The 14575-nt window shown below is 40.7% G+C and overlaps 1 protein-coding gene across 2 annotated transcripts in view; it reads right to left on the reverse strand.

Moving 5' to 3' along the window:
* Nucleotides 1-14575, reverse strand: part of DOCK1 (dedicator of cytokinesis 1) — a 508395-nt gene that overhangs the window by 173685 nt on the left and 320135 nt on the right. For both annotated transcript variants that reach the window (XM_048505444.1, XM_048505443.1), the window contains exons 30-31: nucleotides 2907-2985; nucleotides 128-228 (exon numbers count right to left, since the gene is read on the reverse strand). In XM_048505444.1, coding sequence (XP_048361401.1) covers nucleotides 128-228; nucleotides 2907-2985 — 180 coding nt within the window. The remainder of the gene's footprint in view (nucleotides 1-127; nucleotides 229-2906; nucleotides 2986-14575) is intronic.

Genomic DNA, 14575 nt, shown 5'->3' on the forward strand with positions numbered 1-14575 from the left:
ACTAACCTTTCATCATGCTATGATTGCAACTCAATAGGTCTTGAATTTTCTAAAGCAGCTAAAATAATATTATGTTAATCAATGCTCAAGTTCTTGTTCATGATTTTACACTTAGAAAGTAACTTACTTGTTAAGTATTTTAGCTCTTTTAGCACTTGAAAAGTTCTCAAGTTGTAGTGATTCTTGGGTAAGAAAAGCAACAGCAAGGTGGAAATAGTTATTCCAAAGCTGCAAGTCACAAGCAAGACAAAAATTATTAGTCAGTATTAGAATTTTGGGATACCTTAACAAACTTCTGAAAATATAATATACATCTAAGAAGACACTAAACTCTTCATTCTTGCTAGGAACCTGGCAAATGGCAGCATCACATGCAGTTCTAATTAAACAAGTTTGCCTATCTGCACAAATATTGAAACCAAAGATTTTCTGATGATTTAAGCCAAAGGGAATGAGAGACCCATGCAGGTCTATTTATGTTGCACAAAAAGTCAAAGAAAATTACTCTAAAATTACTCTTCTGCCCTTTACATCTGGGTAACCCTCCTATGGAGGGGTCTAGCTGTTCCCCCTTTTTTGGGGAGGGTTTGAAAAATGGGTTTACTGGATGCCCTTTCTTGTATTAATCACTGTTTTTAATGGAATTTTAGTAAGTCTTAATGATTATTTAAATGGATGGAGCCTATGTAATTTGTTGTTGTGTATTTGTATGGTTTGCTCCCCTATTTAATATTGTATTGATTTTATGTTGTACACCGCCTGGAGCCCCTTGGGGATAGGGCGGTATAGAAATCTAAATAATAAATAAATGAAATAAATAAATAAAATAAAAATTCTCAGTAGTAGGCTCAAGAACACATGTGAATGGCTGCTCTTTCTGGTTCTACAGAACTCTGACAAATGCCAACAGTGTAAAAGATCTGAAGTGAAGCCACAGAATTTAGCTCCCCTGAAACATAACAGAGGTTTTGGAATATGCCATGCTAAATAAACAGGAAATGATCCTATTTTTGCTTGATTGAGACTACGGATAAATTTGTATGCAAATTAATTAGAACACTCAAGCTCTCAGTAGGTTGCTAGCATGACTAAGTGCTGTAGAGTTTGAATAAAATCAAAATCAAGGGCAAATATTAGTGCTATTCAACTGCAATTTATTTTAAATGAATACTTTTAACATTTTAAGATGTAGTTATCAATAGTTTGTATCATGTAAAATAGGAGCATCAAAACTGAGCAAGTGACTAGACATCTACTATAAACAGGTACACTTCAGGATTATTTCTTGTAAACACAATATTTAATGACAGATTCATACTATCAGATTCTCCATCCATGATATGATACATCATTTCATTCAGTGATAAGTGTCACATTGAGCTACTGATGTAGTTTGTGGCCTCCAGAGATGACAATGGTCACCAAAGACTGACCCATTAATTCTACTTCAGATACAACTTGTCAGAGCAGAGCCTTTGTCCACTAATGATAATTTCATTTCTACAAAGTGGAAACCAAGTATCCCCTTATGACCAGAAATTGGAGGTCTTCATCTAAAAAATTGCTGCCAGCTTTAAAGTAAGACAATAATTGAATTTCCCTGTACCTTGAAATACAACTCACTGTGACCTAAGAAATGGCAGGTGAAAGGATTTAGCTCATGAAACATCACCTAGCTCAAGTTAAAAGAAAAACTGCATGACCCCTTATCCCAACAAGCCAAAGAAACATCCTTACCCAAGTAGGCCTAAGAGGATAGCTGTTACTTTCTGAATCTTACAATCAAGAGGCCTGCTCCTATTATCTGCAGATTGGTCTTAGCCTTTTTGTCCACCTGTTTATCCATTGCTCCTCAGGAGCCAGAACTGACATGATCTTGAGTAAAACAAGATCAAAACAACTCCAGGTGGTGAGGTGGGTGACTGCGGTGCTGCAAGCCTGCCGCTCTGCTGATCCCAGAGTGGCTTTCTGGCAGTACAGGGAGGCTTGCAAAACAAAACTTCCTGCCACTGAGAAGCCTCTATGGGGCTGAATAGAGTTAAGTGACCCAAAAGGGTTGTGTAAGTCCAAATTGCCTGCCACCAAAGTAACACGTAGAATGGCCAGGAGAAAGCCTAATGTTGGCTCCTCCCACAGCCACCCCTCCCCCCGAGGTGAGTGGTGGCCCCATGGTGGTGGTTTTACCTGTCTGCCAGGATAAATGCCCCAGGGAGGAACAATACATGATTGTGAGGTGGAACTGCTCCCACAAACCCTTTTGCCACTCCCCTTTGGATGGGGCTCTTAAACTGAAAAAAATAGCATGAAAGACAGGGAGGGAAAACAGTCTTGAAACAATGAAGAATTTGCCCTTGAAGCAGTTTGTCTCTATTTCTTCCTTACAGGAATCATGCTTGTGTACAAATGCTAATACATATGTGTGCACAGAAACAATAAACACAAGGAAGATGTCAATAGAGTGTGATATTTTATACTTCCATGAAGAACAGGAAGTAAGTTCTTAAATGCTAAGACTCTATAGACTTTCTCTATTTGTGTAAAAACCCTCTGCCCCATGTTTGTGACATATCTTCTAGAGCTGAATTTTTCTCCTATTCCTTATATACATTCAATTTTCATTAAAGCATAAGCTAAATGAAACAGGTCCTTAAATCTTAGGGGACCATGCCAGTTTTCTTGTTTAAGTGGGCTATTTGCATGCTCTGGATTCTGCTTTTATCCAAACCTATGTCTGCTCTTATCCAGACCCTTCAGCACTTAGTCATACTGGCAACCTATTAAAAGCTTGCATGGCCATTCAGTAATCAATAAAAATGCTATAGGTAAGAGTTACAGGTTTGGAAAGGAAGACAGCTTAAACAAACAAATCATCAGAGAGCAGAAAAAACAATATTCACACTACTTACCTGTAGCTCAAAGTTGGCCTGATCAAGAAATTTTTTGTTTAGCATATCTGCATACTGATTAATTGCTCGCAGAAAGACTCTGAAAGATCAAGAGAAAATTACGTAATTACACACTTAGGCTTCATACCTTTATAAGTTTAGCATCCCAATTACGTATAAATCCAGATTGTCTAGAAGGTAAAATCTACTGCAGTGATTTGAAAAGCAGTGTGATCTCACTACTATTAAACATGCAGGAATTATATGCAGATGTTCTCAAAATTAATCAAGAAAATTAGCATATGCAGAATAACAGCAGTACAATTAGTTCTTTGGATGAAATAACTTCTTTTAAATAATACTATGAGACTATCAAAATATCATTAACTATTAGATTTACTGAAAAATGAAAAATATTTGCTTCATAAAACTACTAATATTAATGTACTAATATTAATGGTTTACTGTTAAATTATGTACTTAAATACAATACAATCAGCAGTTGATGAACAATGGAAAGAAACCTATGATTTATATAACCTTTTAAGATATGTATTAGATCATTAAAAGGGGAGAAGCACGGATTATATTTGGTATAATATAAGAATCTCCAAGCAGATGTTATAAAGAAAACTCTACACTGTCAGTTCAGGAATAGTAAAACAATCTTTTGTCTCCAGATCTCTGCTTTTGGGGCAAGTGTCTCAGAGGCAAATTGTTTAATTGGTGTTAGAAGTCTGTTAGCTAATGCCTACGTAAACTGACATGTCCTTTGAATAGACTGTAGAAATTGGAGGTTAGGCCATTATATTTGAAAGCACTGCAGTAATAAAGGGCAGACTTAGGACTCTTTCTAAATGACCTCCCTTTTTTTGCACAACAGTAATCTGTGCAAGAAGAGATCACATTAGGACACAGATAATAAACTTAATTACTTGTAATACATTTCAACATGGAGCAATAAAAGGAAGAGTAGAAATTGAGGACATATGGAATTTTGACAGCTCTTTTACAGAAGAGTCATGGATCACCAGACACTTCGGGACAAACCTTCAACATAGTAAAATGTTTCCTATCTGATCTTCTCTGCAATTTTTTTTCTTTTATGGATGTTATGTATACAAATGCACTCCCAAGTCTTCTGTTACATATGGATTGATTCTCTCTTTTTACTCAAGTACAAGTTTATTATAAATAGATTATTCATTCAGTAAAAATTTTTATATATACATATATAAATCTCACCCTTCATGTCTGATTCATTACTTTTAAAATAACCTACCTTATCCAAATACACTATGGCTGTTTCCACTTGGGTGGAATACAGCCTCCCAGGGATGCTGAAAACAGCATCCCTGGGGAGGGGTTCGATGCAGCAGTGGTAGCCTCGCAACCCCCAAGCGGGGGCGAAGCCGCTGTTTCCGCTTCCAAATGCTGCCGTGCAAACGGCAGCAGCTGGAAGGCGCCATTTCCCCCCTTTCCCAAACACCTTACCTCTGTGACTCCATAGCTGTCGCGCAGGGCAGGGGGGCATGGCCCCTAGCTTGGGCGATGCGCCAGAAGGTCAGAGGGACAGTAAGGTGTTCGGGCGATGGCGCAACCTCCGCGCAGGCTGCGCCATCTTCCCCGCCCCTACCGGGACCGTTCGTGCGAACGGTCCCAGGGGGGTGCCCGCGTCATATACACCGACGCACCCGCCGAGCGTGGCCGTGCAGAAATAGCCTATCTTACATGATTTTGTCTTCCAGGACAGATAATAAGTTATCTAATCACAAATATATAAACGTGTGATGTTGATTCTGGCAAGTTAGACTATTGGGTCACCATGCCTAGGACCTTTTTTCAGAGCTTAAATGAAACTACTCATTAAATCTAATGACCTTGAGCAGTATCACACTGATAAGTTAAAACAATCCAAATAGCCTGACTCTGGACTCGGACTCATTTATTTATTCATATTATTATATTTTGCTATCACGTAGGACAAAAACTTTGGAATAGCCAATAAATGTGTATTCCCTGCCTACCAGGAGAACTCTCTGATACTCTCCAGTAAATATACTTGCTATCTCTTAAAGAGACAGCAACACCCATAATTCTCTTATATCTGAGTGAAACACACATTCCAAAAGACAATGCTCCAATATATCAATTTGACCTGATTTATACAAACATAATCTATAAGTGTAAGGATGGTTCTTAGAAGGACCATGTATCACCTAAGAAAGTGTCATGTTTAATCTAACTAACATAGATGCTCTTCTGCATCATGGAACTGTTAAATATTTTAAATATATCCAGGACAGTCCCTTGGTTATGACAAACTTTAATAAAGGGCGGAGCAAACTCTATGTGCTCAATCATGACTGTTCAGGAAATCTAGTTCATACAAACAGCTCAAAATCAACATTGAAGCAGCTTCCATCCCCAATGACCTGAGGTCCTCAATATGAATTCCCCAAAAGGGAATTCTTATATTCTGATCTAAAAGCAGGATGATCTAATGGAGCAGTGTTCAATGACCTGTGCTGAGCTCCGATAGAGGTGAGACAGAAAGCAGCAGTGGGATCAGTATCAATCAAACAGAGATGCCCAGGAAAATACTGAACACATTGTGCCAAGGGGACGAGCTAGATAGAGGTGACTCAATCTTCCCAGGACAAAGACAGCTCTTGAGAGAGCAAAGAGGGTAGCTGGACAATTATTTTTTTTTGGGGGGGGGGCACCGTGCTTAGACATGATTAGATTTTGGTGTGGAAGTGATGCAATTACAGCTCTGGAATGACACCAATGTAAATGAAGGTGGTTCTTGGAGAGGCTAGTCAGGAAGCCAGAATATGGGATTAGTGCTTAGCACAATGGCTGGCAGGAACTCTTGATGAAATGATTTTAGCATACCCTTTGTTTGAAGGGGACAGGTCAGCTGTGGTCAAAGTGGGAACTTGTTTTTCCAAGCTAAGGCCGTTTCCGCATGGGCCAAAAACGGCGGCTTGGGGGCGGTAAAAACGCCGCCCCCAGGCCGCCGTTCGCACAGGCGAGGCTGCTGAAACACAGCAGCGCCGACCTGGCTGCCCTTCCCCTCCCTCAGGGCGGCGTCAGGCCGCCCTAAAAAACCACCCTTTAAAGGGTTATTTTTGAGGGGACAGCGTCTTCCCGGCAGCGCGGTGCGAACAGCACCGCCGGGAACACGCTGTTTCCCCTTCCCTCTCCCACGTTACCTGCGTCCCTGGCGTCTTCCTGTCTCGGCCTCCTAAGTCCCTCATAAGCTGTCCTCCAACCCCTGGAGGTCGGAGGGCAGCATGGGCGGGGCTTAGGAGGCCAGCAGGACGACGACAGGGACAAGGTAAGTGGGAGAGGGAAGGGGGAAGAGACAGCTCTGTGCGGAGCCGCCTCTCCTGCGGGGCCTCTGCTGGGCTCGCTCGCACACTTGCGTGCGAACGGGCCTCCACCCCCACGCCGGCAGAATTCTTGCCGGCGTGGGGGCGCTTACAGGCAATGCGGAAACGGCCTATGTTTCTTCCTGATTACTTCAGGGAAAGGTGTGGCGGCTATTCGCAAGTAAATGTTAGAAGGATATCTTTGCCCAGACAGGTTTACTACCTTAGTGGGAATTCTGAGCTGATACAGGGATGACTTTGGCACTGTACCACAAGGCCACCTCTAAGATTGGCAGGATAGGTATAGATGCTGTTGTCCTAAAAATAGGCCTCCCCCACCCGCCATGGGTCTATCTGGTAACAGTACTGCCTATCTGAATTTCGATGACCTTGTTATACAGGGTATCTGAAAACAAAACAAGGACATAAATAGCTCTAAGTTTTAATACATTAACATGTATATTTATTTTGGTAAGAACCAAACACTATGGACAAATACCTCACCATTGTGAGCTTCCAGCCCAAAAAAGAAGCAGCAGAAGTGGCTGAGTTCAGAACAGAAAACCAATGAGCAGACTGCTATCATTGAGCCCCTACACCAGGGACCTTGTTACTTTGTACAGAATAGAAAGTTTAGCATTCTGTAAATTAACATAATGGGAATGGCTATGGCTTAGTGGTAGAACATCTGCTTGGCATGCAGAAGGTCCTAGGTTCAAAATCTGCCACCTCCAGTTAGAAGGATCAAGTAGAAGGTGAGGTGAAAGACTGCTGTCTAAAATTCTGGAGAACCACTGCTAGCTTAAGTTGACAATACTGATTGTGATGTATCAGTAGTCTAATTCAATAGAAGGTAGCCACATATGTACCTAACATACATGTTACATACTCCTAAAAGTAAATTTTGAAGTCCAAAACCTTCCTTCAGGGACAGAGGAATAGGGAAGGGTGTCTCATCTAGTGATAGATCTGAAGGAAACTCAAAACTATATTTTGATCAAACAACATTATTGCCCTTTACTGAATCTGAAACATCTTGGGAAGGCTGAAAATAGCTGAGGAACAGATCCAGGGTTAGATCTGTTGTAATAAGCGACTTCTGCATGCCTGGACACTGGGGGGTGCTGTGTATCTCACTCTGTGATGTTGCCTCTCTTGTTTGCCCTCCTTGTCTGGGCCAGGAGACCGCCCACTAACTTCCTTTCTTCCCCATGCTAGCTTCACTTCTGCTCTAGCCTTTGAACCGAGCGCATGGTCAATGGCAGCCTGCTCAGTGGGGCCTTTCCCACTGCAGCATCCTCTCACATCCACACACGTGATGGCGCGTTAGTTGTGCCCACTTGTCATAGGGAAAGTAATCTCTTTAGTCTAGGGTTCTTTCTATCTACCTTTTCTTGGAACAAAGTTGTGAACTGAAGATGATTGAATAAATGTAAGTTTTACCTTTTACATTTATGTCTCTGGAGAACTTTCTATAAACTGCAGTCACACACACTACTGGGCATATCCATGACTCTAAACGAAATCTAACAAGATCCAATGGATGTTCTTGAATCACTGAGGAGTAAGTTGGTGGAACCACTCATATCATAGAAAGATATTAATCTTCCCACTAAGTTCTGTATTCTGGAGCGGAAAAATACAGGTACATTTGTGACAGCACCAGTCAGAAATTTCAGGAGTCCTGTGATCAGGTTTTTTTCAAAGAAATATAACAAAGTTTACTATCTGGTGCTGAGGCAATGTCTTCCTGCCTAACCTCGCTGTCAGACTGAGATAATCTTGCACATGCAAGTGTGGATATGAGATGGGTTTCACAATCCTCCAGACAGAGAGGTTCCAAGATGGTAGAAGCTGGAACAAAAGGGACTATGCCCGAATCCTTAAGCAGGGCCAGAGATAAGAGGGACTTATCCTTAAGAGGGACTTAAACTTGTGCTATGATTTTGTTGTTGCCTCGTCCAAGATAAATTAGAACTAACTTCTGTGAGAGGCAATGGGAGCTGATGATTGAGATCTGTCCCAGCAGATCAAAGGAACTGAGACAACGGACTGGGCCCAGTGCGGCAGATAACTTTGCTGCTGGGAATTTGGAATCAGAAAACTTCTTTTCCCACAACACCACCTTAGCTCTGAAGGTTCTTTCATGACAACCTTTAGAGGTGAACTGCTGACAGATGTGGCATGTAGAGATGCTGTGGGACTCACCAAGGCTGCCCTGTGCATGTGCAGTCCCAACACTAGACATCTCAGATGACCAAAGATGAATTTTCTTGTCTGATGAAGATCCTGGTACCATCTCTGGCAAGATAACTTTGCTAACAAGGATTTTTCTGGTTTGATAAGCAAGCCACGATCAACACAATCAACTCAGCAATCAATGCTCTGCATCAAGGTGACAACTAAGTCAAGTTAGGCATTTTATTGTGGCATGTCTGGCAGTAAATATAAACGTTTCAATGCACGATGTTCCTGGCATGGACAACAGCACAGCAGATGCTCTGTGACTTTCTGGCAAAGAAATTCCATTCTTTGGTCCCTGGCACCAATCCACATCTAAACACCATGCCAAAGAATGTGTGGGCTCTTAGAAACAATACACAATTCAGACAGTATTAAATTTACTAGTACCAGCTCTGTAGTCCTCTTTGTGATGACATATGAGGGCACTAGAAATTCCCTGATCTTCTGGGGGAAGACTCCATCAGTGATCCCAACTGAAAGGCTTTGCTGTAGAATATTAGTCCTTTTGATGGACTAATGGACTCCAAGAGATGGACTCCAAGAGATGCGGCTGGATGCCATAGCCTTTTCCATTAAGGTCAATGGCTTCCTGGCCACCTGTAGCTCTATTATATCTGTGGCAAAGTTCTTATAGGCTTCAGATGGGAAGGTAAAGCTGATAAAATTTGAGAAGCTCAAATGCATTTGCTATTGGATTATGAGTTTACTTGTTCTGAGAGTCTTCACAACTCCCCCTTTTAAAATTACAGGATGCAGATACACACTTCCCTTCCTGGATAAGAAATTTTAGTTTGTGAATTCATGAAAGATAAACTTGAAGTAAATCTATTGAGTGTACACTTTATTTTGGCTTCAACATGACTTGTTTTTAATTTTAGTTATTTGGCACTGTGCAATAAAAAGTGTAACTTTAAAAAATATTTTATCTCAACCTTTTGCTTCCTAGCTGGTTTTACTGGTTATATTTTTTTCCCCCTTCAGTTTGTTGGTCCTTGATTAGGAACCAATATTTACCAAAGGCTCTATGCTCAAAGACACAAATGTTTCACGCCATATAAATGAGAGGAGAAACTGTTAGAAGGAGAAGCATAAAAACTATGTCCCTTGCCTGTCAACAGCATTGTAATGGAAAATAGCTATATAGCTGTGAAATCGGTTCTGCTTTGCTGATCTGAGAGTACTGTGTTGCTGACATTGCTGTAAATGGATCACTAATGTCAGGAAAGAGGAAACCCTTACTGAAGCTTTAGGTAATCTTCCTTTTGAATCACATGATAGCTGTCAAATTTTAAAGCTAGACATAACATCTTTTTCAAAAAGGGAAGGGAGAGAGGTTAAAGTGATCCTGGACAATAAATAGTTGAAGAAAGGGCCAGATGCTATGCCAGCAACATTTGCCTATACCAGGGGTAGGGAACCTGCGGCTCTCCAGATGTTCAGGAACTACAATTCCCATCAGCCTCTGTCAGCATGGCCAATTGGCCATGCTGGTAGGGGCTGATGGGAATTGTAGTTCCTGAACATCTGGAGAGCCGCAGGTTCCCTACCCCTGGCCTATACTTTCTCCTCAATATTATTGATGAAATTATTGAAATATATAGGGTTTAATTCATATCCAAGCAAACACATTCTGCTAATGATGTGTTCTATTTATGTTTTATACCTGAAACAAAATTTGCCAAGCATTATTGCAGTGTAACCTCCATTCATTTGACTGCGGTCTCCTGAACATTAATAACAAATACATAATGAAAAGCTGCTGAAGAACTTGATTCGTTATGCTCAGTATATTACAACTTGTACATCTTTATCATTAAATTGCAGACTTTGCTGAAGTATGTAATCTTAAAGCAATTCAATCGGATAAGCAACCTCTGGCTGGATGAGCAGAAACTTTACATACTTCGTGCGATGTCCATAGTGAAGCACCACACTTTACTGAAGCTCATTAGAGTGTAATTGTTATCTTCTGTCATATATCTGGGATGTGTCATGTCTGGAACTACTTTCATATGATCAAATTTTAAACTGTGCACTGATACACCTTGACTACAATTACACTTCAGTTAGAACTGTATGGAAATTGCCTCATCCTAAGGTCTTATATGCAAACACTTCCATGAATGCACTCTCATGCAATCCAGATATTTGAGACCAGTTCCGTACCTTAAAGTTGCAGAACAAACTCGGACCTTTAAACAGAATCCAGGTCTATGTTCTATTGGACGAAGTTGTCACATGTTATATTAATGAGCATAATAAAACATGATAAGAAAAACTGAACCAGATCTGTATTGTCGAAGGCTTTCATGGCCGGAATCACTGGGGTGTTGTGTGGTTTCTGGGCTGTATGACCCCTGCCTGGTGGAACAGCCTCCCTCCATCTGTCCGGGCCCTGCAGGACCTTGGTGAGTTCCGCAGGGCCTGTAAGACTGAGCTGTTCCGCCGGGTTTTTTGAGGGGTCGGCTGCTGACGGTGCCCCCGGTCCCTCCCCTCCTTCCCTTGTTCTCTGTTTATTATGTGGTTCATTTAGGGGGGGCTTTTGGGGTTCCCCGACCGGAGGGTCGGTTTTAGTTCTCGGATGCTGACTGTATTGCTACTATTGGTTTTAATAAGGAGACAGGGCTTGTATTATATTTGTACTGGTTTTTAACTTTCCCCTGTCTGCATATATTTATTTGTACACCGCCCTGAGCCCTCCGGGGGAGGGCGGTATAAAAATCCAATAATACATACATACATACATAAAATGAAGGGTATAAAGTGTAAACAGGTGTAAAGGGTGCAATTAGCAAGCTTGATTTGTATGTATTGTGTGGGATCCACCCAATCAGCATGTGAGTAACCATGAAGATAGCATAATCAATGGTGAGAGCTATTGAAATGGGTGGATCCGACCCAACATATACAAATCAAGCTTGCTAACTGCACCCTTTACACTTGTTAACAGACATATGGTTCTTTCTCCTACCCTGGACATTTCACAGGTATAGATACTCCACTTGCTTTACTACCATCAGATCCTCTGAAATTTCCAGCCACAGATGCGGGTGAAACATCAGGAGAAAATGCTACACGAACATGGCCATACAGCCATGAAACCACACAACACCCCAGTGAACCAGATCTACCAGAGGCTGTAGATTATCTACTTATGCACGGGGGTGGGAAATCTCCATTAAACTCCAATAAATAAACCTTTTCTCCAAAAAAGTTTGTGATGTAAAGAAGGCCAAGCTCAAATCCCTTTTGTCCATGAGTAAAACTGCTAAACTGCTAAAACTAACTTAATTTATTCTTCTTTCAGAACAACAGTAACAGAATTGCCTAATCTTGCTACTGAGAAAGAGAATTTCATTTACCAGAAGTACAATTCAAACAATAAGAAAGCAAGTTACTATCTCATCATAACAATTCATGAGCTCTAAAAGGACACTGGTAATGTTCTGCCTTACAGAGCCTCCAAAATTTTAATTTGACTGGGGCCTTCCTCATATCTTTGGGAAAGTCATCCCGTAGACCAGGAGCAGCTACCATAAAAGCCCAAGAAAGTCCTTATTAACATCAATGGAGGAAATACTAAAATACTAAAATACTAAAGTCCTTATTAACATCAATGGAGGAAATACTAAAATACTTAGTCGGACAACAAGAGCTACGTGGGGTCATATTTGGATAGGAGTAATCCTTCAGATATGAGGCGGCCAGGTCATGACATCACGGTTAATAAAGTTAGCCCTAGATAGGATTGCTAATTTTGGAAATACTTAAGAGATTTGAGGGTTGAGTCTGGAAGAGTGGGGTTCAGGGAGGGGAAAACCTTAGTAGGGTACAATGCCATGCAGTTCACTATCCATTATCTCCAGAAGAATTAATGTTTTTAGTAAGTAAGTGATTTATGCAGTCTGGAGATCATCTGTAATTTCAGGATCACTTGTAATTCTATGTTGGCAACAAAGAAGTAGAGTGGCAACCACTGTACAGGTCTTAAACATGGTGTCTTGAATAAGAAGAAAAAAAGAGTTCTTCCTATTCCTAGCTAACAAATTTTGGGGCTTCTTCTACACTTATCTATCAGTGTTGTCATACAGTAATTGGATAACATTATACATTCTGATGGCATCTTCCTTTGGGATGTTGTTTTAAGAAACTGAACCACTGATTTTACTTAATTTCATCCACTTCACTTCCTATTTTTCCTAGGCTCCTTTCTGACGGAGAGATAATTTGAACTATTGTTTTGTTTGGAAACCAGCTTGATGCAGTAGCTGAATTAGGAACTGGGAAACCCAGATACAAATCTCAACTGTGCCATGAGGTCATTGGATAACCTTGGGCCAATTACTTTCTCTTAGTCTAACCAACCTTACAGAGTAGTTGTGAGGGTAAAATGATAGAAGTAAAAGCAATGTACACTGCCCTGATGTCTTTGGAGGAAAGATAGGATAAAAAATGTACTAAATAAATATATAAATTGGTGCCAAGCATCATTGTGCATTTTCCAGGAACACATAAGGCATGTCCAGAAAACAAGTCCTAAGTCTGGGTACTTATGGAAATAATGTCTGCATGCTTGTAAACTGATATCTACCCCTTAGAATGATAAATACAGTCTTGATATCTGACTGCAGGAACCTAGGTCAAGGGAAGCAGAGAGGGGTGTTCTTGTAGGATCTACTCCATGCCTGGAAAACGTGACGTACAACTCAGTGCTTAGATAAATTTGAGCAATGGTACTATGACAAGATTTTAATGTTTATATGTTAACAAAAAGTAACTGAATCAGCTCCATGCATGGCAAATTCACCTTGCATTGTCATGCCCCCCCCCCTTTCTTCTGTAACATTCATGTGCTGGATATGTCAGATAAGAACAGAATATTTACAGCATATACTGCTCTTGTCGTGCACATTGAAATTAAAAACAAACAGAAACAAACAGAAAATCATTTTCTTAAATATATTCCTGATCTGTATGTTTATTCCTGGTTTTGGTAAATAAAAATATATTATGTAAGAATACCTTTAAAACTATTTCCCGACATTAACTGGTCTACGTTTTGTAGAATAATAATTTACACATATTTTTCTATGCATTGTAAAGCAACCCTATAAATAGAAACCATTAGCATGATAACCTCAAGACATCTAAATAGTCATGTCAGCTTACTGACAATGGAAAACACCAGTTCTTATAGCACCCACTTTAAGCAAACCGGCTCTCAAATCAAGGACTTCTAGAAAACGCAGGATACATCCTGAGGGATGACAACGAGGAAAGCAAGAAAAGGCAGGTACCAGGATATGCAAAGCTGATTAATTGTTTGAGCATGTAGCTTCAGAGTGTTCTTTTACAGAGATATAAAAGCCTGGAAAGAAACAGAAACATTTTGAAGGAAATGCTTTCCGCCCTGGACTTTTCTTTTCAACAGAAATGTTGGGAAATGTCAGTAGCACTGTTATTTTTAAAAACTCTAATGAAATATTTTTTGATTTGGAATTAATTAAATGTTTTTGAAGATGATGTTTTATTAACTTACGGTGACCATCTGTCCCGATTTTCGCGGGACACTCACGCTTTTGCGTAGAGTGTCCTGCGTCCCACCGGGCTTATGCCATTGTCCCGGACACGATTACGCTCGTCACGTGGCCCGCAGCAGTTAATACTGCCTTTTGCGGGCGGCGCCCCAGTCAGGAAACAGGGGAAGGCGAAGCTGTCGCGAGTGCCTCTCTGGGGCGCTTCCCTGTTTCCTGACCGGGGAGCGCCGCCGCAAAAGGCAGTGTGCTGCTGCGGGTGTGTGCGCGCTCACCCCACTTTCTAATACGAAGAATCTGGTCACCTTATATTAACTTGAAGTGTGTAGCATGAAATTCTTATGCACAAAGGAAAAAAAGGCGGCCAGGGGGGGAGGGGGCTTAACCCTACAAACTAGAATTACCTAAAAGGTCAAGAATTCGTTTAAGAAGTCACTAAATATAAAACTGCTATAAAAATACATATGTATTATTACAAATTAAAATCATACTACATATTACAAAAGGCCCCAAATGGTTTTCCTTAATGTACACA

The sequence above is a fragment of the Sphaerodactylus townsendi genome, linkage group LG08 (assembly GCF_021028975.2).
Source record: "Sphaerodactylus townsendi isolate TG3544 linkage group LG08, MPM_Stown_v2.3, whole genome shotgun sequence".
NCBI classification, from domain to species: Eukaryota; Metazoa; Chordata; class Lepidosauria; order Squamata; family Sphaerodactylidae; genus Sphaerodactylus; species Sphaerodactylus townsendi.